Here is a 24597-nt window from a genome sequence, read left to right on the forward strand (position 1 = left end):
CCCCGGTTGGAACAAGGGCCTTTCTGCATGGAGTTTGCATGTTCTCCCCGTGTGTGCGTGGGTTCTCTCCGGGTTCTCCGGCTTCCTCCCACAGTCCAAAAACATGCAATGTGGGGATTAGGTAAATTGGACACTCTAAATTGACCCTAGGAGTGAGTGTGAGAGTGAATGGTTGTTTGTCTCTAGTTGTGTGAGTCCCTGCGATGGACTGGCGAACTCTCCAGGGTGTACCCCGCCTATCGCTCGATGTAGCTGAGATTGGCACAGCACCCCCCGCGACCCTCTGGTGGAGGATAAAGTGGTTAGATGATGACTGACTTTTACTCAAGTAATTATTAACAGCACTAGCTCTGGAATTCGGGTGGTGTTTTTTTTTACATTTGGACCTAATCCTCTTCCATAGTAAGGCATTTAATTCACTGTTAAAAAAAAAAAATCTGACTTGTTGCAGCCACTTTTTGAATTTCTCAATTTTGTTTGTGAAATAAAGGTTAAATATAAACTAAAAACCTTAATTAGGCAGAACATTATCTCACGTCTGAGTGAGTCACAGTCATAAAAAAGTGTCATTTGTGGGTTTTATGGTTGCCACCTTTGATGCTTTTTCATTTACAATCGCCCATCTCAAATGACGGGCGCTGGAACTGTCCAATCACGTTAAAGGTCACGATTTATCGACCAATTACGTCGCCGTGTGGGCGGGACCTCCTCTACGTTTCCCTCACGTCTCCTCAGCGTCGTCATCCTCCTCGTCCTCCCATGGACTGACTTGTTTGTTGTCGAGCAAGATGGAGTTCCTGTTGGGAAACCCTTACACCACCCCGGTGGGCCACTGCATTGGTGCGTAAACACACATTTAAACGAAAACGACAGTGTGTTTGTGCAGTTTTACGGTTTTTATTATGTGCCTTTCAAATGGCGTCTTGTGCGCGTGCGGTAGTCTCTTGCGGTGTTGCTAATTTAGCATGCTAACGCACCTGAATGAGTTGACAACAGCTGGAGAGGAACCGCAAGCCACCCGCTAACCACTGATACCTGCTGTCAACTGTACTCACATTACGTGTTATTAACGATTTCCCTGACGCTGTCACTCTGTAAAAATTAAAAAAAAAAGCAAAAAAACAATTATATATGTCTTAAAGGTATATTATTCACCAAGTCAGCTAACAGTTAGCCAGCCGCCAGGTATCATGATGTAACTGGACTGTTATGCTCCACTGACACTCCTCTTTTATTTATGTATGTTTAGCTTATTGAAATGTATTTAAAATAATGTATTTTTTTTAACAGAGAGAGCCACCGATGGCTCCCTGCAAAGTGAAGACTGGACCCTCAACATGGAAATATGTGACATAATCAATGAAACAGAGGACGGGTGAGTAGCCAGAGGACGACACTACCATATTTCTGCAAACACAACATTCAGGATTTGCTTTATTACCTCATTTAGTCGACATAAAGGGAGTTTAACTTTGCCTTTATATGACTGCTGACTTTCGTGTGCAATATACACATGAACAAGGACAACAAAAAGTGATAAATTACTTTATTAATATATAAACTGAGCTACAGAGGTTTTCAAACGTATTTGCTGTGAATTAACTGCACTATATACAGTGGCAGTTTACAGTTTATACAGTGTATGGTTTGTTGCAGTGAAGTAAATTAATGATTCCCAAAGACTAGGGCGGGACCTGGGAGATTTGTTTGGGTCCCAACCTTTTTAGTTATGTTTTATGTACATGTGGTTTTAAATAACATGCATTAAATGAAATTGTTATTGATTTTGTACACTACTTCAAAACCGTCTGTAAATTAGTCTCTACATAATACACTGATTTGCTTGTGTAACAAGGTTTGGGTCATGATTGTTTGCCATGTTTTAAAAGAATCTAGTCAAGAAGAGCATTTGGGAAACACTAAAACAATGATAAATACAGTAGAATTGTGGGATAAGATGGTTGGACACATACTGTACATGTTTATGTGTACCCAGTGATATGTCCCGTGTGTGCTGCTGCTGTAGCCTATCTGCTTTAAGATTTTACTGTGTGAGATATTGCTCTTTTGCTGCTCTGCATATCTTGGCTCTAATGAATAGCTGTGTTCAAAGTCACTTCAATCACTGTTTCTTCTTTGTTCTGTTGCTTGGTTTGAACGTCAGCAGCTCGTCTTGATCGTGTCCTTATAACTAAGTGCAAGGAGTTGCTGCCATGCGATTGGCTGATTAGATATATGCTTTAACAGTTCAAATATATGCCTATTAAAGTGGCTGTTGAGAGTACACACATAAAAGTATTACCCATTTGTTCCTTGTTTGTGAAAAATGTCAAACTCTGGACAGATTTGGATCTGCAAATGTTATTCGTAATCACAAATTTCTAGACACTGAAATTGACAAACGTCTACTATTCCTAATACTTCAAAAGAGCCCTTACTATTTGTGTATGTTATTGATTAACTCTTCCATATGCATCTTCCATGTTCATGTGATGTTTACACAAAGCATTCCTCCAGCACAATATGCCATTAGTGTCGAGGCCCATTTCTGGCTCTGTGTATGGTGGTGGATCTATGCTTATCTCTCTGCACCATTAGCCTTGCACTGTATGTTGAAGCCTGTGTATGAAGTCCAGGTCTTGTTTGATTAGAAGGTTGTAAACAGACTTCAGTGGGTCTAAGCCAAGTGCATCATCAGTCTATAAAAAGGCATCCGAGTCTTAGTTCTTCCTCATCTGTGAGGAATGTGAGGCCTGTCACACGCCCATTACTGTGACACTTTTGTTATCTACGGTAAAAAGAAATGAAAAGTTAATTATTTCTGTCTTACGCAAGAGAGATTAAAAGTCAAGAATCATTGATGATTGCCATGCAAAATGCCAACTAAAGCATCAATACGTAACTTATTTTAAATCGTAAAATAACAGCTTTGGAATAAGTTTGATAGGTCTCTGTTTCTGTTTGATTATTGTGGGACTGGAGCTTCTTTTATCCCCTCTCTGCACATGAACCTGCTTTACTTAGTATAGTGAAGCGTGTTTATCAGAATATTGCTCAGTGAAGTGCAGTTCTGCAACTAATGATGATTTTCAGTTATTTTAATTGATTAGTTGTTTGGCCCAGAAATGGTTGCGGAATGCTGATCTGTGCTTCCCAAACGTTGAAATCATTATCTCAAATGTCTTGACATCTAGCCGATTAAGCGATTATAAAAATGAATAGCTCAAAACTGCCAGGATTGGATGTTTGTACGGTCTTACCCATTCATTTCCTATGGTGATCATTTTTTGACCGGGAACACCAAAGGTCTGACTCCAAAATAGAACTTGTTGAAAAATGCTGTACTGCAAAAATACTTTTTATTGTGAAAGTAAAAATTGCTAATTTCCATTTATGCTTTGGGAATGTTGTTAAAATGGTCTGATTAGACTGGACGCTGTAGGAAAATTACAGTTTTTGCCCATTAATTTCTTCGATATACTTTCATTGTAAGTATTAAGTTGTACTATGCAATCCTCCTGTTTTTAATGTGTGCTTTTACGTGTGTGTACAGGCCAAAAGATGCCATTAGAGCAGTTAAGAAGCGACTCAACGGCAACAGGAACTACAGAGAAGTGATGTTGACTCTAACGGTGAGTGTCGGCAGGCAGAGGAGGCCACTTTAATCTGTTTACAAAAAAATTTCCCCACACAGTCAAGTTTAAGTGTTGCCACCATCATGCAAATAAGTCACAGGTGAAATGAAAACGTTCTCAAATCACTTACTGCGTCCTGGTTGTATCACACTGATTTGCATGCAGAGAATCTGCTGTTCAGTGTCCTCTGCGCTCCTGTCTGGTTTGCAGAACAATTCATGTTTGATTTATGATTTTTTTTCCTGAAAAGCAGCCTCTTCTGTCTCTTTCCATCAGGTCCTCGAGACGTGTGTGAAGAACTGCGGCCACCGCTTCCATGCATTGGTCACGAGCCGGGACTTTGTTGACGGCGTGCTTGTTAAAATCATCTCCCCTAAAAACAACCCACCTACAATTGTTCAAGATAAAGTACTTGCACTAATTCAGGTGAGATAAAGTTCTAATTGCATGCACTGATTCCTGGGCTACATCCATGCTGATCCGATTTCATTTCAAAACGGCATTTCCTGCTTCCAGATATCATTTCAGCTCTGTGTCAGAAGCAGTATGCATCTGTACTAGGATGGCTCACTTTTCACTTTTTTATGTCTGATTTAGTTTTTCAGTCTTATACAGTCATTTTATACCTTTTAAATTACAGAGCTGTTGAAACACATTTGTCAAAGGTAAAATTCTCCAACTGTGTGATAAATATTTTTGCAATAAAAGTACAAAAAAGAGGTGAAACTGAGACTTAAAGTTAGTGTTGTGGAGCTTTTTTAATTCACAGCTTTTAGTTGAGTTGTATCTAATAAGAGAATGCATTTTATTGCATCCTTTTTTCCACAGTTTTTGTTTTTAACAGACTAAAAACAGAGCCCCATGTTGATGTTGAGTTTTGAAAGTGTGAGTGAAGAGTAGCAGGAGTATTTTTCTTAGGTGTTTATTAGTTAGTACAGTAGTGACAGGACGTGGCTAGTTGTCCTTTAGGCAGAGAGCCTCAGGTAAAGTTCAGTGTCTCCAGGGTGGCAGTCAGGAGGAGCAGCTCCAGTTACCTGCTGCCACAGCTCGGGTAACCATCCAAGGCTCATGTGAGCTGCTCTTATTTCCTCCAGGGGAACCATGTGACCACAGCCACAGCATGGTTCCATGGGAAGGAAAACCTCTTCTGTTTGTTACAAAAGAGTCAAGTGAGAAGACTGTGTGGGAATTACAGACAATCTTCAAACAAAACAAGAGTAGTGTTGTGTACATTTAAATAAAATTACAAGCTTAAACACCATTAAAGTCCTTGTGGTGTTGTTTTTTTGAAGAGTCTTATCTGTTAATGTGCAATACGTTGTGCTCATTGTGCAATACATTTTAAATGTAAACTTTTTGCAGTGTTTATACAATATTTCATTCTTGTATACACTTGTTTAACTTTGTGGAGAAGCAACATAATATGTAAAACATGTAATGATATAAAAACGTTCTCCACGAAGTGAAGTACGGTGATAATAAATCTCTACTACCACAGTTTGAGCTGCTGTAAATGACCCATTCCAGCTTCAGAGACAAAGAGAAGTCAGGTTCTTTGTGTTTTACTGACTGAATTTATTCAAGGGACACAAACAGGGATGATGACAGGGAAAGGACTTGTTTACTCCGCCAACATCCCCTGCTTTGTTTACGCTGTCAGCCATTGTTTTGTCTGCCTCTACCCCAGCTTTTTCTTTGAACTCTCTTCTTCCTCTGCCTTCCTCTCCAGGCGTGGGCTGATGCATTCAGGAGCAGTCCAGACCTCACGGGGGTGGTTCAAATCTATGAAGAGATGAAGAGGAAAGGTATCGAGTTCCCCATGTCAGACCTGGAGACCCTGTCGCCTATACACACGCCTCAGCGGGTAAGAAACATCAAATGTAGCTCGGTTAGAAGAAGATTGCATCCACAGTCGGAGTCAGATTATCTTTGAAACATTCTCTTCTAGGCTGCGTCTGCTCCAGAGGGCGGCGACTCCTCTGTACTCAAGTTCAGCGCCACTCCTCAGCCCACACCACACACTGTCCCGCCGGCCTACACTGACCCTCAGGTCCCCAACCTCCCAGCCTCTGGAGCCATTAATCCCACACCTGAACAGGTACAGTGTTACTCCCATAAGTGGACTGAAAGCAAAAGAGGTTTCAGTTTCCTTAAAAATGTACTTACATAATCAGGTTTGTTCTTAAGCATCATGAAAGTCAAAATGGTACTTTGTGCACCTGACAAAACAAGCTAAGTTATTGAACACTCCTGACAGTTTGAGTCACCTTCTGTAAACATACAGTATTTGGTGTGAGGAAATCTTGTTTTTGTCTAATTTACCCCAGAACTGTCACGGTCAACTACCTAAACTAATCTGATATTTAGTACTATAATTCACTTAAAAGTGGATATTTTTAACATACTACAACATATCTTTTACTTTTAGCTAAATGGCAGTTTATTTTTACCTCAACACAAAAGTTTGAATATATATATTATTTTGAAACACTCGTTTTCATGACTAACTATATACGCAAATATCTCCGATTGATCCAGATTTGTCGGCTGCGTAGTGAGTTGGACGTTGTTCGCGGAAACACTAAGGTGATGTCAGAGATGTTGACAGAGATGGTCCCAGGACAGGAGGACGCTTCAGACTACGAGCTACTACAGGTAAGGAATCGCTCAGTGTCGATAAACAAATGTTAAAAACAATTTTTATGTTTGCACAGTACAAATCAGTAATAAAATCTTAACATGAGACCTTCGTGTGTATGTGTTCTTTCTCAGGAGCTGAACAGGACTTGCAGAGCCATGCAGCACAGAATAATGGAGCTGATCTCCTGTGTTTCCAACGAGGCTGTGACTGAGGAGCTGCTGCACGTCAACGATGACCTCAACAACATTTTCTTACGCTACGAAAGGTCAGAGAACGCCAACGAGAGAACTTACAAATACATGCAATATGCGATCTGAAAAGTACACACAAAGCAAAACTCAAAGTGTTCTGTATTTTATCATTACATCCAGGAGGAAACAGCTGGATACAGATGGACACACACACCCAAGCACAAATATACACAACTTGAAAACATACAAAACAAATGTTTTATAAATTATTTTATTAATGAAAACAAGTCTTTCTACTTCAATAATTTTGTGGAGCACCTATTATCACAAGGTGGCTGCAGAAGTGATGAAATAAACAAGGTTTCTTGAATGCATCTTGTTAGCTCAACACACCGTGAACACTGCATTATTTTCACTGGCTGTCATGACCATTGGTTGTTCTTTATTAACTCTTGTTGAACTGTAACCACTGACCAACTGTTTACATAAATCACCTGTTGTGGTTTAATTTGAGTTGTTGTGGAGGAAAAAGATAACATGTACTGTAGTCAATAGTAAACCTGGTTATAAATGGTGTAACTAGGTCAATCACTTTTTTTACTTGTTATACATCCATTTATGCTTTGTTTTTTGTTTCCACTGTATTTTCAATTGCACAATTTAAAATTTTAAATAATTTAAACTGACTCGATTTTACTATCTTTTTCACTGAAAGAAGTTGAATTTACTAAACCTGACACGATCCTGACATGATCCTGGGTCATGTATCCATGCTCTACTCTGATTGCAACACATGTTTGCATTGATTTTTATCAGCTGAACTTTACATTGTCTCCTTCATGTCTTTAATGTTGTCTTGTTTGTTTTTTGTCTCAGGTATGAGAGGTTTAGGTCGGGGAGATCTTCAGCTCAGACTGTCAATAACGGGGTGAGTCAATAAACGCTTTGTGTCTTCAATTCAGCATCACTGTGTTTAATCTATTTTTTCTATTATCATTATTATTATTATTATTATTATTGTTGTTGTTATTATTATTGTTATTGTATTTATTCTCTCATGTCCACAGCTTTTCAGTTTCACTCGTGTTTGTGCATGTTACATGTTACCAGTCAGACTGAACACTGTCCGTCTTTCAAGTGTGGTTATTTATCAGCGATTAATGATTTACTCAAAGTGCATGCCAAATGGAACAGAAACCCATTAAAGGCAAAGGATTTTTAAAATAAAGTTGAATCCTTTTTATCATGACATGAATATCTCAGTATAATGCAATCAGAGTAGACGTGTGACATTTAAGACCTGTCCAGTAGGGGAAACCATTGACTGTGACAATGCAATCAAAGTCATGGCAGGTTATATTTACTCATATTATTATACACACAAGAGTGACATACAGTCAACAGTGTTGTCAAAGCTTTTGGAGACTAAAAAGAAAGAAAGCTTTAGACCTGAGATTATTGTTCAAACCTTTTGTTAAAACTGGATGGACGTCCTCTCCAGTCTTATAATGTCTCAAATTGATCTTGGGGGTTTAGAAAAATAACAAAAATGTCTTAATCTCTACTCAGAACGACTTAAATAATCTGCTGTGATTCAGGTTTGGCTTCTCTGGAGGTCACATGCAGCTGCACCAAAATAAACCTGTCCTTTAGAGATGCATAGAATTAATCAGCTGTACATCTGTCGGCTGATATCTATCTGTTGTCAAAAAGAAGTTTGCCTGACTTTGACACCTGAAACGACCCCTTTTATAACAAATGTAGGTAAATAATATTATTATGATTGTAAAATTATTATTGATTGGGATGAAAGTTGTATTCACTAAATATTCTTAAAATCAGTGTGAATGTCGGGTAACGATCCAGAATGGATGTCTTCCTATTTCTCTACTTAACACCCGTCTTGTTGTTTTATTTATTCTGATTCAGATTCATATTTAGCTCAATATCACTTGAAATGAAAATGAAAACATGAAGCAAAAGAGTGCTGTTGGTGTATAGAGGTCGACCAGTGTGGGTTTTTCTATATATTTAGCTGATTTTCCTCCTCCTGATGACGTTTAACTGCTCACTAATAACAAATAACACAAAAATGACTTCAATAACCAGTTGTTGAAAAACATTATAATCTCTCCATGAGATCAAACTATGTTTGATGTTGTAATTATGTCCTTGTTTCTGAGAACAAATATTCATAATTGGATGAACAATAAATAATAATTAGCCGATGCCTAGATTATTTGGACCAACAGATTAATCCGTTTAACTCTTTTGGTGTAGCTTTGCATTTTTACATAATCCGCACACAAAAATGTGTGTTTTCTAACTGGTTACTGAAGTAAAGCCGTTTTTTTTTGGATTATTAGTTATCATTAAACAGTTATATTTTGTTCAGATGGAGGGAAGAAAAGAAAATTGAAGTACATGGGCCAAAAACAATTACATAAATGTATAGTCTGCCCTGATTTCTAAAAATCAGCATCAGCCATAGAGGACAAACCCACATCAGTCGATGCTTGCTTTGCTCCACTGTGCGCTTCCATTTCACTCTGCCTGGATTTTGTCCCATAGTGACTGTGCCATTACACTGTGTCCCCCTGCACATGTTAATGGTTTTCACTGTCTTCTTCCTTTCTGTTCTTTTCCGTACTTCTGTGTCTGTGTCAAGCTGAGACAGGCAAGTATGAAAATAATAATTGTCCACTCGACACAGTGACTGTTGAAACATAGCTGAATAAATATGGGCCCCTGATCTCCACATACGTCCCCCACCCTCCTGTCCCCTCCTGTCCCATATAGCATGTGTTGACTATGCAGCCCCAACAACAGCCAATAATACGATGAACCTGGAGGTAAACTGACAGTGACACAGCCACAGTCATGTTGCTGGTTTTCAGGCTTTACAATTTGACAAAATAGTGCAGTTTTTAGGTTTCTCCCTCTCTAGGGGTCACCACAGCAGGTCACCTGCTTTTTCAGTGAGCGTAGTACCTGTTCATTATCTCAATATTTCAGTGTTTTGAAGCTTGTCAAGTAAACTGTTGGACATGTATGTGATTAACAGACCGATAAATGGAATAAACATTAGGTTGTAGGAAGCGAACGCGGCTATTTTAGCGACATATCTCTTGCATTCCTTGTCCAAAAACTGCCAAAGTTCGTCACTGCACACACTGGTGACCTTAATAATTCTGAAGCCTGTCGAGTGACATGTTGACCTGTTGGACAGAAATTCCTTGCATTTATTTGGAAACGCTGTCATGGTAGAGTAGATTACAAAGACACAGTGTTCCCTCCTCCTCCATCCCTGCTGTGTTTCTACCTTCTTAAGGGGATTGTTGTGTATTAATGAAAAACCCACAACATATAAGGTGTGTCCTTCTCCTCTAAGCATATGCCTTAATGTAAAAATAAGTATTTTTATGGCCCCTTAAGAAACACTTTGTCAGAGTCATTTTCCTGCTTCCCTCAGTCACAGACATTTTCATGCTTTCCTGGAGCTAACCAACATGTTTTCCAAGTTTCTGTGTAATTGTGTGTCATTTATTCATTTTTATTTGCTTTTTAGAATTTTATTTTATTAATCCCCTTAGGGAAAGTATTCCTCTGCATTTGACCCATCCTAGAATTAGGAGCAGTGGGCTGCCACACTGAGTAGCACCCGGGGAGCATTGGGGGTTGGGTACCTTGCTCAGGGGTACCCCAGCCCTTTTTGGCCGGGTGGGGATTTGAACCAGCGACCCTCTGGTTACAAGCCAAGTTCCCTTTCCACTTTTCTTTAGCCTCCCATTGTCAAACTCTCTGCTCTGCTCTTCTATCGTGTGTCTCATCCTCTCGTCCTTCTCCAGGTCCTGAGTGAGGCTACTGAGGACAACCTGATCGACCTCGGTCCAGGCTCCCCGGCTGTGGTCAGCAACATGTCCAATGTGGCCCCAGCCCAGAGCATCACTGCACCAGTGGGTGGACCCTCCTCACCAGCCACCTTAGCCTCTCGCCTTGCTGGTCTCGGTATGCATGTAACTTATTAAAATTAAAGCTTTAGTGTGTAACTTTCACACTAAAGACAATAACTGAGCTCCAGTGAGCAACAGAGACGCTGCTGCTGTAAACAAAAATCGATTATTTAATCAATCTGCAGGTATTGTGATAATTGATTTTATCATTTTGAATGTTTTGTTTGTTATTTGTTTCCAGTTTTTCTGAATTTTCAACTTCTTAAATGTGAATATTTCCTGTTTTTTGCTCCATGTAACAAAGAAGTCATTAAAACAACTTAAATTCCACATTTAAAAACATCATTTTGAGGTTTGGGAAACATCAATCAATGTTTTCTGACCTTTAAATTTGTTTGGCCCATATGTGGCACAACCTCCATGATAAAATGTATTTTTAATTACCTTTGTAGTTGTGTAAACTGAGAATAAAGAGTGTTTTTCTCTGCTGCAGACATGGGTTCAGACAGTGTGAGCAGCACCTTGAGCTCTCTGTCCAGCTGTAAACCTCCTCCACCTGCTCAGGACGACTTTGACGTGTTCGCTCAGACCAGGACTGGAGTCGTGTCTGAACCACACAAGACGTAAGACATATCCACTCAGCACTTTTCAGTCATTTTTATGCAATGATTCTACATTTTTCCCTAATTTAGTCATATTTAAGACGTTGTTACATAAATGTCCACTGAAAACTCTGAAAACTCATCTGTTTAAGTCTACATGCTCTTTTTTTTTTCTATTTTATTATCTTTATTATTTTCTGTAAAGTGTCCTTTACATTTATCTTGTGTCCTGACTCAGTACTGCAGCAGGAGACAACCGTGCCTCTGGTAACCCTCCCACTCTGGACGTGGTACAGCCGACTGCAGGAGGGGTGAGTGTCTTTCAAACATGTATGTTTGTATATATTGTGAAATCTACCGTTTACCATCATGACGTAGAGTAAACTATGATCTAACGGTGATGAATGATTCACTGTACATTTAGTTTTTGTCCTGAATCTGCATTCATTCACTTGCTCAGTCAAATATGAGAGGAAACACATTATTGCTTATGTGCCTGCTTTATCACCCACTGTGATGTTGTTTATCTCCGGTGCTTTGTTTTTGTAATTAAATACCTAGTTTTTGTATAATTAAACAGTAGATTGAGCTTGTGGTCAGGTCACTGCAGGAAGCAGCTCATTTTTATCTTGTGATGTTGGACATGATGGTGCTGCTACTATAGCCATTAATTAATTACTAAACTAATAAACTACTTTGTTAATTAATTTTAATGGTTTGAGTGTTTTTAAAGATGATTAAACAACCTCTTTGAGTTTTTCTTTTGCTCCATAAACAAAGAACTCATTAAAAGTGATTCATTTTGGATTTTGAACAAAGTATTTTGTCATTTTTAGGTTTTGGGGAACACTGATCAACATTATCTGACTATTTTTGACCTAACGTGTACTCGTTTAATCATTAAAATTATTGCAGCCCTAATCAACTACTTAATAAATCATCACATTTTGAAAAATGATCAAAAATTCTCTGATTATAGCCTCTGAAATTTTATTCCGCTGTTATTGTAAACTGAAAAAGCTGTAGTTTATGGATAAATGTTGTAATTTTAATTTTTTTTTTGAACGCACCGACCAATTAACAGAGGCTACAATAAACTGAGAGTGAGAATTAGTTGCTGTATTTCTATGCACCAACATTACAACTTTAGCCTTACAACTGTATTTAACAATTATTTTCATCATAGATTAATAATTGAAATGTTGGACATTTGTTTCCCAAATCTCCAAATGACGTCCTGACGTCTTTTTTTGTCCACAAACACAAACAGATTCTTGTACAAGAAAACCACTCAAACTGATAAATCAATTATCAAAACAGCTCAGCTTCCTGGTGATGTGCAGGAGACATTTTTGTGTTTGTTTCTGTGAACAGGCTCCTCATAAGTCACAAATATCACGTGTCACGACAACATACACAAACATTCCCATTCCTTTTATTTATCACTCACAAATACTGTTTGTTTTTTTTCAAGTTGCATTTTTAAGTCATTTATTCTGTTTTGTTTGGGGATGTTTTTTTTTTCTTTTGTTTTGTTTGTTTCCGGTCATCTGTGGCGCTGCTCTCTAGGGCGTCGCTCGTCAGTCCTCTGTCATGGATGACATAGAGGAGTGGCTGTGTACTGATGTGGTGAGCCCATCATCATTTCTTTATTTTAGTTCTGCCTGCAGTCTCTCCGTCTCTTTCCCTGTCTTTTATCACTCTGTTGCATCCCTTTGTTTCTTTGTATTTAAATTTGTTTTTAAACGAACACTAACACATTTCCAATCCTCACTTTTTGATCAAAATCAACATCTTAGTTCACCTTTTAACTTACAAATGGTGTGTTGGTGTGTCATGATTATATATAATCACAGGTGTTTTGGTTTCAGAGACGTGAACAGAATAAGATTGTTTTTTCTTGTTTTGCAGTGGTTTTGCAGTAAAACCAGTTTGGCAGTTATTTCTACAGTATGACTTTGTCTTTTTCTTCTCTACAGAAGGGAGATGAAGGCGAGGAAGGAGTGACGAGTGAAGGTGAAGATGACATACCCAGTGAAATAAAACTGTTTTAATTTTGGGTTTAAATTACTTATTATTGACCAGTCCCAGGTCAAACTATTCTGTCTTATGGCTCCACTGTGTTTCCATTTTGTTTTTCCATGATAGTACCTGTTGCTTCTTTTAGTCCCTGCTCTAACGAGGTACCAAGCGAGCTGAGCCGATACTAAAATGTGACGTCAACCAACTGCACGGTCACTGATTGGTCATGAGTCACAACGTCCGACACAAGAGTCAAACCCAACAGTAGATCAGTTAAAAGACTCATAAATCCTGAAAATGTGTGTTAATCTTCAATATTTGTGCTATAAGTGCTTTACAAGTCACTCATCACTGGTTTCTTTGTGTCGCATATAAAACAAACAAATGTAGCGGTGTTATAGCGCCACATACAGGCCTGGCATATATACTACAGCATTACAGTGGTTTTCAGGGAATTTCATGTCATTTCTGTGGAAACTTTTTTGAAAAAGGGAAAGTTCTGTTTATGTGTGGATAATGTCTAAGATGCACATTCATCTCCAGGCTGTTAGTCATGAATGTTTTTACCATCTCCCATCATTTTATTAGTGATACACAATCGTTTACGCACTATTGAGTTTTGTACTACTAAGTTAAATGTGTACTAACATCGTCACTGAGCTCTAAACATTGTTAATGAGAATGGTGATATTCACCTTTTTAGTGGCTTCACCTGTGTTAAAAAGTCCCACATATGAGTTTTTACTAGTTTTCACTTAAACATCCTCACTGTCTGTTTCCGTAATTCTTGCAGAGTTCGACAAGTTCCTCGAGGAGAGAGCCAAAGCTGCCGAGATGACCCCCAGCCTACCGTCGCCCCCCAGTGGCGACCCGGGGGCAACACAGGGAACCCCCAGCCGTAAGAAGCCAGACAGACCAGAGGACGCTTTGTTTGCCATGTAGACCTTTCTTTCACCTCTGGCCCTAACGACCTGAGCAGCATCACCCGGAGACGGACTGCCCACATGCTAGTCCACAACGCAGTGAAGTTACACTACAGCTATTCATACGCTCTGTTCATTTTCCCCCATCAGAAAAACAAAAACACTATTTTCATCAGCAGTCAAATAGATGTCACCCTGTGTCAGAGGCGATGAGGCAGCCTGCTTATTCCTTCTTCTTCTTTACATGCGGAGAACCTCCTGTGGACTGCAGAGCTTCTTGTTGCAGCTAATCCTGATGATCAGATGTAGAGTTTTATAAACAAAGATTCCTTGTTCTGTTTCCGAGCCCTCAGAGCATGATTTAATGCAACCCACACAGTTTTAAGAGGCAAACAAGTGTCAGAAACAATAACAATAACTGTCGCAGAAATACTGAGCATTACGTCCCAGTTATAGTTTTCAGTGTTTGTATCAGTCTTGAGTTTGAAATTGTAAATCTGTAAATGACAAAAAGTCACGTTTATTAGTCGTGTGTATATTTAAGCTACAAATATGTATGAAAGAGATGTTGATTTAAATGTAGATTTGCTGATGTCCGCAGCCACTCCGACACGAGGGGGCGTACCTGAGCGGGTACAAGAAAAGGGACGTGCGTTAAATCAGGAAAAAGACGACGTTTTTTGGTAGAATCACAAATCAACACATACAGAATAATCCTGTCATAGATTATAGGGATGACTCGATACCACTTGTGTTTGACACTGATACCAATATCGAAACCTTGAATTCTGTCCGATGCGGTCTTTCTCCTCTTTAAGCAACTAGACTGTATATTTTGAACTTGAGCTGGATTTTAAGTTTCTCGTTCGGTTAAGAAAATATCCGCCCTCTTTAGTCTGACTCAAGCCATCCGATAAACGATAACGCGCCACTTGCCTGAACAAGACATCTCGTATGTAGCATGTAACGTGTGCTTCGTTAAGCATTTACATCATATTTATGATTTGATGGATCATATTGGGCTCATTTTTTTCTTTTTCCTCATTCAGTTATTTTTGGCCAGTTTGGTACTGATATTGATTATTGTATCAGACCAATACTGAGTATCATGTCAAAGAGAATCGTATCGGACTGACAACGATGCTGCGTATCGCATCAAATCAGTAGTGATACTAAGTATTGTATGTGATCGATATCGATACTGAGTATCGTGTCTCACTGATACATATATGGAATCACACCCCTGATGCTTAGTGTCTTATCGCACCAATAGTAAGATAGTGTCATATTGACCAATAACGATGGAGAGATTAACATCGTTTCTGGGTATCGTACTGGAAAGGCAAAGATACTGGGTACTGTATCAGTCCAATATCAATACTGGGTACTGTATTGGTCAGGTATGGACAGACAGAGTTACTGGGCACTGTATTGGTCCGATACAGACAGACAGCGATGCTGGGTACTGTATCGGTCCGATGGTGATATTGGGTATCCTATAGAACAGACAACGATACTGCACCAGTAACGATATCAGTGTATCGTATCAGATTGACATCGTTTCTGGGTATCGTACTGGACAGACAACGATACTAGGTATAATTTCACACTAATACTAAGTAACTTATTCGACCCATAGTGATACCGAGTACGTAAACAAGTACTGTGTGAAATTGAAACTGATACCAAGTATTATCGGCTCATCCCTAGCATCGTTCTCTCTCACAAATCTAAGCGTGGATGTTTGATGGTGTTGAGACCAGATTTATTGAGATTATTTTCTTTGCTGAGATTAAGCTGAAGCTGCTGTCGTCGATCTTATTTCCACCGTCTGGATTATGGCTGTAGATGTAATTATCTCTATTTGTGCTGAAGATGGATGCAAAGATATTTTTGTGCTTTTTGAATGTGTTGACGAGTGATCACAGTCAGATTAGATACTGTATGTTTTCTGTTAAAGGGACCAGATTTTTTGTGCTGTTTCCTGGATGTTGAAGGGAAAATCCCGGTTGAACGGAGCTCCGGGTCCATGTCAGAACTCCGAGCTCTGCCGTATAAATGTAGGGATGTCATGACACGATGTGATAAGAGAGCACATTATTTCTTTGAAATTATTTTCTCCTTTTTTCTTTTTTGTTTCTTTCTTGACGCCTGACACATTTCTATAAAAAAAAAAAAGCCTGACCTTTCAACACGACATTTGTTTTCAGAAATGAGCTCGCCACAGACGCAGCGCGACAAATGAGAAATCATTTTACTCCCCATGACAGTCATAAATGCCACGTGTTACACAATCACAACAAGCTGGAAACAAGCGGCGTTTCCCCTCTCTGCTCCCGAGAGAATGAATCGGAACAATTTAACCAGATTACGGACGCACAATATGCTGATACAGCTGGAGAGTTTGGACCGACACCGATATAAATACTTTTTGAGGTCATTTAGCCTCTTCTGTAGTGAAATTAATGGAATATTTTTTCATACGTGTGTCTAGGGCTGCTACGATCAATTGATTATTAGTCCATTACTAAATTAATTGTCAACTATTATGAGTGATTTGTCACTAATTAAAACCCTTTTTTTTCTTCAGAGGATATTTTCTGGTTTCTTTGCTCCATATGAAAAAGAAATGATTAAAAGTGTATATTTTTGGGGGTTTTTTTTGGACAAAATAAGACATTTGAGGTGTTCAGGTGTAGATTTGCATACATTTGTGCAGAATAAATAAACATGGGGAGCTTGATGATATCTGATGCTACATTTTAAAGCCAATATCGTCCAGATTAAACCTTTTTTTTGGGAATATTTCTGCAAAGTTGTGGAAATATTTTTGTGTTTCTTTTCCACGTCAACATTTTTAATCGGGTTATTTAAAAGAGAAAAGTTAAAAAGTGAAAGTGAGTTGTCTTGGTTATGTTTTAGTGTTTTTTTTGGCTTTTGTTTTTCTAATGTGTCTTTACCGTATTGTTTTTGTGGTTAATAATAATTTTTGGCCGTACAACTTATGGATGTTTATGGTCTCTAATCAGATCAGAATCAGCAGTTTGTAGCCGAGACAGAATCAAAGCGGTCGTTTCATGAAGGATGAATTAGCTGATGTTTCGGTGACTTTGCTGGAAAGAAGTGTCAACGTTGCACATTAGAAAAAAGGAAGAACCTCCCTTTTTTTGTTTCTTTATTTTTGTTAGTGTTTAACCTCCGTGTTTGTGTGTGTGACATTTGATCTCCGCTGTTCAAGTCAAGTTAGTTTTTATTCAATGAAATGATGTAATAATCATTTTTAATTTTAAAAGCTTTCGGTGCTGGAATCATGAGCGACTGCATGTGACACTAGGACACTGCTGCAGAGTGAATGTAGAGGGGAAACACTGCTGCCTTCTCAGGCCTGTTTTTGTTATTTCTTCTGTTTAAAGTTTGAAATTCACTGGATACACAGATAGAGGAGGAGGAGGAGGAGGAGGCTGTGCCGATGAAGGAGGCTGTGCCGTGCGTGACTGCTGCTTTTCCTCCGTTTGCCTCGTTTCTCTTTGTGTTGTTTGAACTCGTGCATGAACTCTAATAAAACTTTAGCAGTGCGTGAACCACAGTCTTCTGTGTGTGTGTGTGTGTGTGTGCGCCCGCGTTTGTCCACATACATCAATCTATCAGTTAATCTTTATTGCTATTTTTATTCAAATAAAACATAACTCTTTAGAAATTGCTTCACGCCAAGACTTCATGATTTCGTAAGCCAAGTATGACGATTGCTTTATTTTTATTTTGGTGGCATTTTTCCGTCTTGTCCTGTGTCAGCTGGGATTGGCACCAGCAATTATGTCCATTTTGGCTCTCCGTAGCAAGGAAACGTGTGTAAATGTGTAAATATTCACATTGAAGAAGCTGGAAAATCAGATTTGTGATTATTTAAAAAAATATATATATATGTATATATATATATATATATATATATATACTCAAGTATGATTATTGGGGCCCTTTATCTATTTGCTTGAATTAATTAATAATTTTGAGTCGTATATTAGTTTAAACTGAATTTAAGGAGAAAACTGATAGTCCTAATATAGTATATGCAGTATAGTAATAGTATTTGTTTCCATTTGACTTTGATTTGTTTTATATTAATGACATTTGTTTAAAAATGGACAAAGTTAATCATTTCATAATCAATCATTTCAAGATGCTGTTAAGTTATCATCATGCACAAATGGTTAAATAAAATTATAATAATGAGATAATTAAATTCTCTAGTAGGCCCCTTTGTGGTCACTGGGCCCTAAACAGGCGCTAAGTTCACTTTTGCCTTCAGGCCGCCTCTGCTTCTCACACACACACACACACACACACACATCAATATACAAAAACTAGAACATTAAAGCCATAGTATGTAACGTTGTGCTGCAGGCTACTGTTTTAAATGTTGTCATGAGTGAATCTTTGTGGCGAAAATGTCTCGGACGCTTTTTAAATATGGAAATCTGTATTTATGTTCATCGCCTGTTTTATTTTTATTGTTAGTCGCTTTTTTAATGGCCGCTGTTTAATCTCATGTGAGGTCAGCGTGAGGAAGGCGGTGCTACGTGGGTTAAAGGTCAATACTGCCTTTAAAATGTATGTATTGGCAAGAAAAAGGATTAATTTGTGTCGATTTCTGTGTTACATGGAGTAAAGTACGGAGCCCCAGAAGGGACATATACTGTTTCAATGACAGAATCCAGATTTATATATACAGTTCATTTTTGTTCATTAGGCAAATTGGACACTCTAAATTAGGTGTGAAAGTGTGCGAGTGAATGGTTGTTTGTCTCCATGTGTTCCTGTGATGGACAGGTGACATGTGCAGGGTTTGACTCCGCCTTTTTGCCCTATGTCAGCTGGGATTTGCACCAGCGCCCTCCCATAACCCTCATGTGGAGGATAAAGCAGTAAAATGAGTGAGTTCTTCTTCTTTTTTTTGCAATTATGTCCCTTTCGGCTCTCCGTAGAAAAGAAACCCAGAAGCTGAAAAATCAGAGAAATTGTTGCGATAATTGAAAAAACAACAACACTTAAACTGATCAGTTTATTATCAAAGTAGTTTAGTAACTGGTTAGTAATCCATGAATTTTTGCATCCAAAGAAGAAATGAAGTCTGTTTTTTACAAAAATATCAACTCTTTTCACACTGAGATTCCTCCTCTGGTGGTAATCCCTGAGCTTAACCTATAGTAAACCCGTCATGTCCTCCTCCTCCTCCTTCTTCTTCTCGTCTCCTCTCTGGAGGCCCCGTGGGCCCCTCACACACCACGGTCTTCCACCATTGGTCGTCAGGAATCGCCTCATCCCACAACATGGCCCCTCACATTCTGCCTCAGTCACTGGAGCGTGTGGGGTTTTTTTCCCGGTCAAACAGAGACAGGGGGTGTGTCCATGTCCATGCCTGTGTCCATGTCTGTGTCCCACAGTGAGTGGACTGGACTCACACCAGAACACACACACGTGTATTTGGTTCTGGAACGGGTGGATTTTTTCCCTGTGAGGTAAATTCTTACTTTTATATTTGCAGTTTTAGAGCATCATGTTAGGTAAAAGTTAAAAAATGTGGTTACTTTTACTTTTTAACTTTAATTTTGTTACTTATTCTGATTTATTTGTTGCTGTTTGAGGAAAAATATTCAAAAACTTGAGGCAAATCAGTCACTTTATGCTTATTTTTGTTGTTTTAGTTGTGTTAAAGTCACTGAAATGTGACTTTTACTATATGTTACTCTCAGTGTGAGCACATGTTACCACAGTACAGACACTGTTGCATGTGCACACAGATCATACACTGACACAACACTGAAATAAACTTTGTGTGTTTGCGTGGCCGCTTCTCCCTATACACTCATTTTTTACATGAATATTTTTGTTTTTTTATTATTATAGAAGAAAACATTAAAAGTAACAGATGAATCGTTAGTTTATTGACAGATTTGCTGCTTTAGATAGTTAAAAATGACTCACTTTAGACTTTAAATGTAAATTATACACTTATTAGCATCATATTAACATGAAAACTTGTGTTGCAGACGTGTTGGACACGAGAGAAGAGAAGAAACATGGACGATCCACATTCTCTCTCTCACACACACACGGTGAGCTGGCGCCCCCTGGTGGTCGTGCAGCAGAGGCTGTCCCACAGTGGTCAGAGTGTGAGTCGGGAGCTGTGGTGCATTGTAGTTGCATTGCATGTGATGTTGACTCAGTGCGATGGATCTGCTCTGCGACACAGAGCTCGACCTTAACGCGACTCCAGCAACAGGAAACGTGTGAAAAGTGCATAAGCAAAAAACACAAATAGTGTCCAACTGTTATATTATTTCTATTATTTGAACACAGAATAATAAATGTACCACCTGCCTTTTAAAGATTCATATTTTCAGTAGGAACTAATGACGTCCATAGACCTCCTTTGTGTCCGACACCGATATCACAAACTCGAGAAACAGTAAACAGCCCAAACATGACTCTGCTAAAAAAGCCTGGTCAGACTATTCAATGTATATATATATGTATTCTTCTCTTATTTATATATACATATTATTAAGTATGTATTAAGTATATGACCATAACTTCCATTTTAAAATCATAATGCATACATACATATATAACTGTGTAACAATGATTTTACTTCCACTTTACTTTTATTTTTACTTGATGATGCATTTATGTCATTTAGGATTTAGGGACTGTATCAAATTTAATTCTGACTTATATCCTGATACCAATACATGCTCTGTGTTTATATACAGTTCACTCACACTTTGATACAGTGTAGACTAGTGCAGCTGGGAATCAAACCCACAACCTTTCTGTTGAACGATGACTTTCTCTACCGCTGAGCCACCGTCACTCCTACTGATACTACTGAGTATTGTATTGGCTCATTTGTGTTTACATGAGGCATGATAAAGTGTTTTTCTGTTCTGTGAGATTATTTTACTAGATTACACTGAAGATTATTGTGTATTTTTGACAATAAAGAAGTATATGAATCACCTCTGTATTTTGTATATAACGTCCCCACAGGTGCGTGTTTATCAAATAAAATGAAAGTTTTAAACAGCTGTCTGGCAGATTTCTCTGTGTTATTTTTTGAATGTCAAACCTTTATTAAAACGCCTGTTTTTTTCCATCTTCTGCAGTCAGAGTCACTTCACTCACTCAAACTCCTGGAAGGGACAAGAAAACACATCCTCCAACTGCCGGTGATTGACATGCTGTGTTGATTTTCTCATTACTCTCACACACACACACACACACACACTGGAAGCCATTTAAAAATAATAGCATATTCCTGCGCTAACTTGCACTCAGGCACACGCGCCACGGAAATGTCAAAGGTCGGACACGCGTGTGTACGTCGGCGTCCTCGGGCTGTTTCACTGATCTTCATTAGCTTGTAGCGATAGCAGCGTCTTTCGTCCTCCGGCCTCAAAGGAAACACACTCAAACAATCCTCGTGCTAAAATCCTCTCAAACGCAGCCCAGATTAAACGACCTGTTTGTGTTTATGATTCATTTGATATCAAACGTTGCAGATCAACGCTTTTCCACTCTTTTTTTTTTCTTTCTTTCTTTTCCTCGCCCTGAGCTGCTCGTCGTTCCTGACGGTGAACGTGAGCTTTAATGAAGTCTCAAACAAAACAAATGTCAAAAAAAAACACAAGGGAAAAACAACAACCACTGCTGTAAATGAGAAACTGTGTCGTAATCACAAACCGCGGTACGAGGGATTAGCTGGAGTTAGCGACAGTTTGTTGTGTCTGATAGTGATAACGATGCCGATATCGCAACCAAGAATTCTCACCAGTATCAGTCCGATACAGTTTTTACAACTTTAATGTTAATAAGACATTTGGAACCACTTTCATTGTAGGGATGCTGGGAACCGATACAGTGAAATATTGCGATATTTTTCGTGGACATATTATATCGTATTTAAGATAGGGATGGGAATCGGTATCGGTCAGTATCGGTCCGATATTGGTCATAATCACTGGATCGGACAGAAAAAAAATCAAAAATCATTTATACATTATGTTGAATATACTGTATATACACAGGCTGTAAACATGTAAATAAAAATCAACAAAAGCATTTAAGCTGAGTCACTGTTTTAGCTGTTTGTTACACAGACTCAGCACAAATGTGTTGTTAATGTCTTCATACGTTCATAAATGGTCTGGAAATGACTGTTATTGGACTAATATCAGTATCGGTAGATACTCGAGTTTGGGTAGCGGACACAAAAACGTGGTATTGTCCCGTTCTTAATTTAATTATTTAGGAACAAGTATTTTTAACTGCTATTTTTCAACTTTTTACAGCGGCCTCAGACACACCTGTAAAGTTGTCAAAAAGAGAACAGTAGCTCAATTAAAGAGTGTAATTTAATTTAACGTTGTGGTCACGTGACAGTCTTTGTTTAGTAAAGCATTTACGCCATATTTTAGAGTTTATTATTATTTTTGACATCCAGTCCGGTGATTTGGGCCAATATTGGAGCGATAATTCTGATAATAAATATGTTATCATCTCTAAACACATGAGTTTACAGTGGTTTTAATTGAGGCCATTCATGGGAGCGCCGTTCCAGTCGCTTCATATTTCCATAACACGAGCACACATTTCTCCACTGTAGCCTCAGAGCACTTTATGCTAAGTTAATTTACCCAAATATTATCCACGGCGTCGCCGCGGCAGCCGATTCAACATCAACAACTTTGTTAATGGAAACTTGCTGATCCATAAACGTTTGCGCCGCCACCGACGTTTGCTGGGGGGCGAATGTTAAGAACCCTCAGATCGATGAAGGGGGCATTTGCAAAGGAGGCATAAGGTGTTTAATTATAATTGCATCTGAGGTGAGCGTGTGTGCGTGTGTGTGTGTGTGTGTGTGTGTTGTGTGGGGGGAGGAGCTGCTGCTGCTACTGCCGCGGAGGCTCACAGACTCATAGTCGGGGGCCCTACTGTATTTAAATAGGGTCACATTTCGGCCTCACCTTGCAAGTGTTATGCTATATTAAATGCCACTCATGTTAAGTGTGTTGAAACTCCTCTGATGTCGTCAAGACATAATATAAAGGTTAAATTGAAAAATGTCCCTTCAGCAGCGCAGCGATGATTGATCTCCCGTGTACGGAGGAAATGTTGGGCAGAGCAGGCTTCCTCTTTTTTTTTAGTGCGTGAATATGTGAATATGTGTTGTAATAAGGGCCGACTGGATTAGAATTTAAGTGTCAGTCAATCAGGATCTGGAAAGGTCAGGGAAGAAATATTTGCAAAATGTGGGCGGGGTGTGGAATAATTGAATTTAGACAGAATGTGCCTTTAAAAAAACAAAACAGAAAAGACTGATCGTATGAAATGAAAAGGAAACATTAACAAATGTGGTCAAACAAAAGCTATAATTTAGTCAGTTTCAGTTGAGTTTTAAGCATCAAATCCGATATTATTCCAGATAAAAATCCCAGTTTTCTGCAAATGAATTGGTTTAATTTCAGGATTTGAAGAAGTGTAAAAATCATCTGTCAGTGACCAGGTTTTCTAAAAACCCGAAATATCATCAATCCAAAATTGTGTTTGTGAGAAATTATCAAAAATGTCATAAAGTAATTAGGTTATAGTGAGAAAATGATTTGAGAATAGAATCACACTTCCAAACTGAGATTGAATAACAATAATGTGGACTAAAGGTTTTAAAGAAGTGTTTAGATTACAATCTGATTTAAGAAAAGAACCACCTCATGACAATAAACTAAATGTTATGTCATTTTTAAATTAGATTTCCTCTCATATGAAGGGAGACACTTTATAACCAGTTAATTATATATAACCACAGTTAATTAGTTTAAATCAAACAAACAACGACCTGTAATATTAACCTTTGTCCAGTTTCAGTCTAATCTGACCAATTTTACCACTTCCCCAAAAACGTCACGATATTGTCCACGTTAAGAAACAAATAACAAAATAACAAATATTAAAAATATTAAAAATTGCTAATATTTTAATTTTAATTTTATTTTTTTTTCTTTTAGATACTTTATTAATCCCCTTTGGGAAATTATTCTCTGCATTTTGACCCATCCTAGAATTAGGATTTCCACTTGGCCACAGGCTGCCATAACTACTTTCATTAAATTTGTATTGATTTTAGGGCTGCAAGTTGATTATATTCTTGATTAATTGTGTACTTAATGGTAGTTGTTTGGTCTGTAAAATGTCAGAACATGTTGATCAGTGTTTACCAAACCTGGAAATGACTTGATTGAAATGATTTATTTATTTATTTTTATTTTTAAATGTGTCGATTATTTTATTAGGTCCATAAAATGCAAGAAAATGTTGAAAGATGTTGACCGTTGTGGCCCAAACCTCAAAATACTTCAAATGTCTTGTTTTGTCCACAAACCAAAAATGATTCAGTTTTAATGATTTCTTTGTTAAATGAAGCAAGGAAACCTGAAAATATTCACATTTAAGAAACTTGTTTTAATTATTGAAAAAAACCCTCAAACCAATTAACTGATGATCAAAATAGTTGATGATTAATTTAGTAATTGATTAATAATTGAACGTTGCAGCCCTAATTGGTTTATTCAACTTA

The 24597-nt window shown here is 38.3% G+C and overlaps 1 protein-coding gene across 2 annotated transcripts; it reads left to right on the forward strand.

Moving 5' to 3' along the window:
* The first annotated feature begins 728 nt into the window (after positions 1-728).
* tom1l2 (target of myb1 like 2 membrane trafficking protein) lies at positions 729-17553 on the forward strand. Of its 2 annotated transcripts, XM_044013923.1 has the most exons (15): positions 729-840; positions 1291-1375; positions 3554-3632; positions 3912-4061; positions 5365-5499; positions 5584-5733; positions 6174-6290; positions 6408-6541; positions 7344-7395; positions 10316-10475; positions 10914-11043; positions 11261-11333; positions 12592-12651; positions 13002-13038; positions 13838-17553. In XM_044013923.1, exons 1-15 carry the CDS (start codon positions 789-791, stop codon positions 13984-13986), a joined length of 1563 nt encoding a protein of 520 aa, XP_043869858.1. In that variant the 5' UTR covers positions 729-788; the 3' UTR covers positions 13987-17553. The 2 variants fall into 2 exon arrangements, with proteins under 2 accessions (XP_043869858.1, XP_043869859.1); XM_044013924.1 differs by lacking the exon at positions 12592-12651.
* The last annotated feature ends 7044 nt before the right edge of the window (positions 17554-24597 follow it).

This window comes from Solea senegalensis, linkage group LG18 (genome assembly GCF_019176455.1).
Source record: "Solea senegalensis isolate Sse05_10M linkage group LG18, IFAPA_SoseM_1, whole genome shotgun sequence".
NCBI lineage: Eukaryota > Metazoa > Chordata > Actinopteri > Pleuronectiformes > Soleidae > Solea > Solea senegalensis.

Coding starts and splice junctions, on each gene's coding strand:
- tom1l2 (XM_044013923.1), top strand. CDS start 789: ATGGAGTTCCTGTTGGGAAACCCTTACACCACCCCGGTGGGCCACTGC. Junction 6,542..7,343: donor ATTTTCTTACGCTACGAAAG/GTCAGAGAACGC, acceptor TTTTTGTCTCAG/GTATGAGAGGTTTAGGTCGG. Junction 7,396..10,315: donor CTCAGACTGTCAATAACGGG/GTGAGTCAATAA, acceptor GTCCTTCTCCAG/GTCCTGAGTGAGGCTACTGA.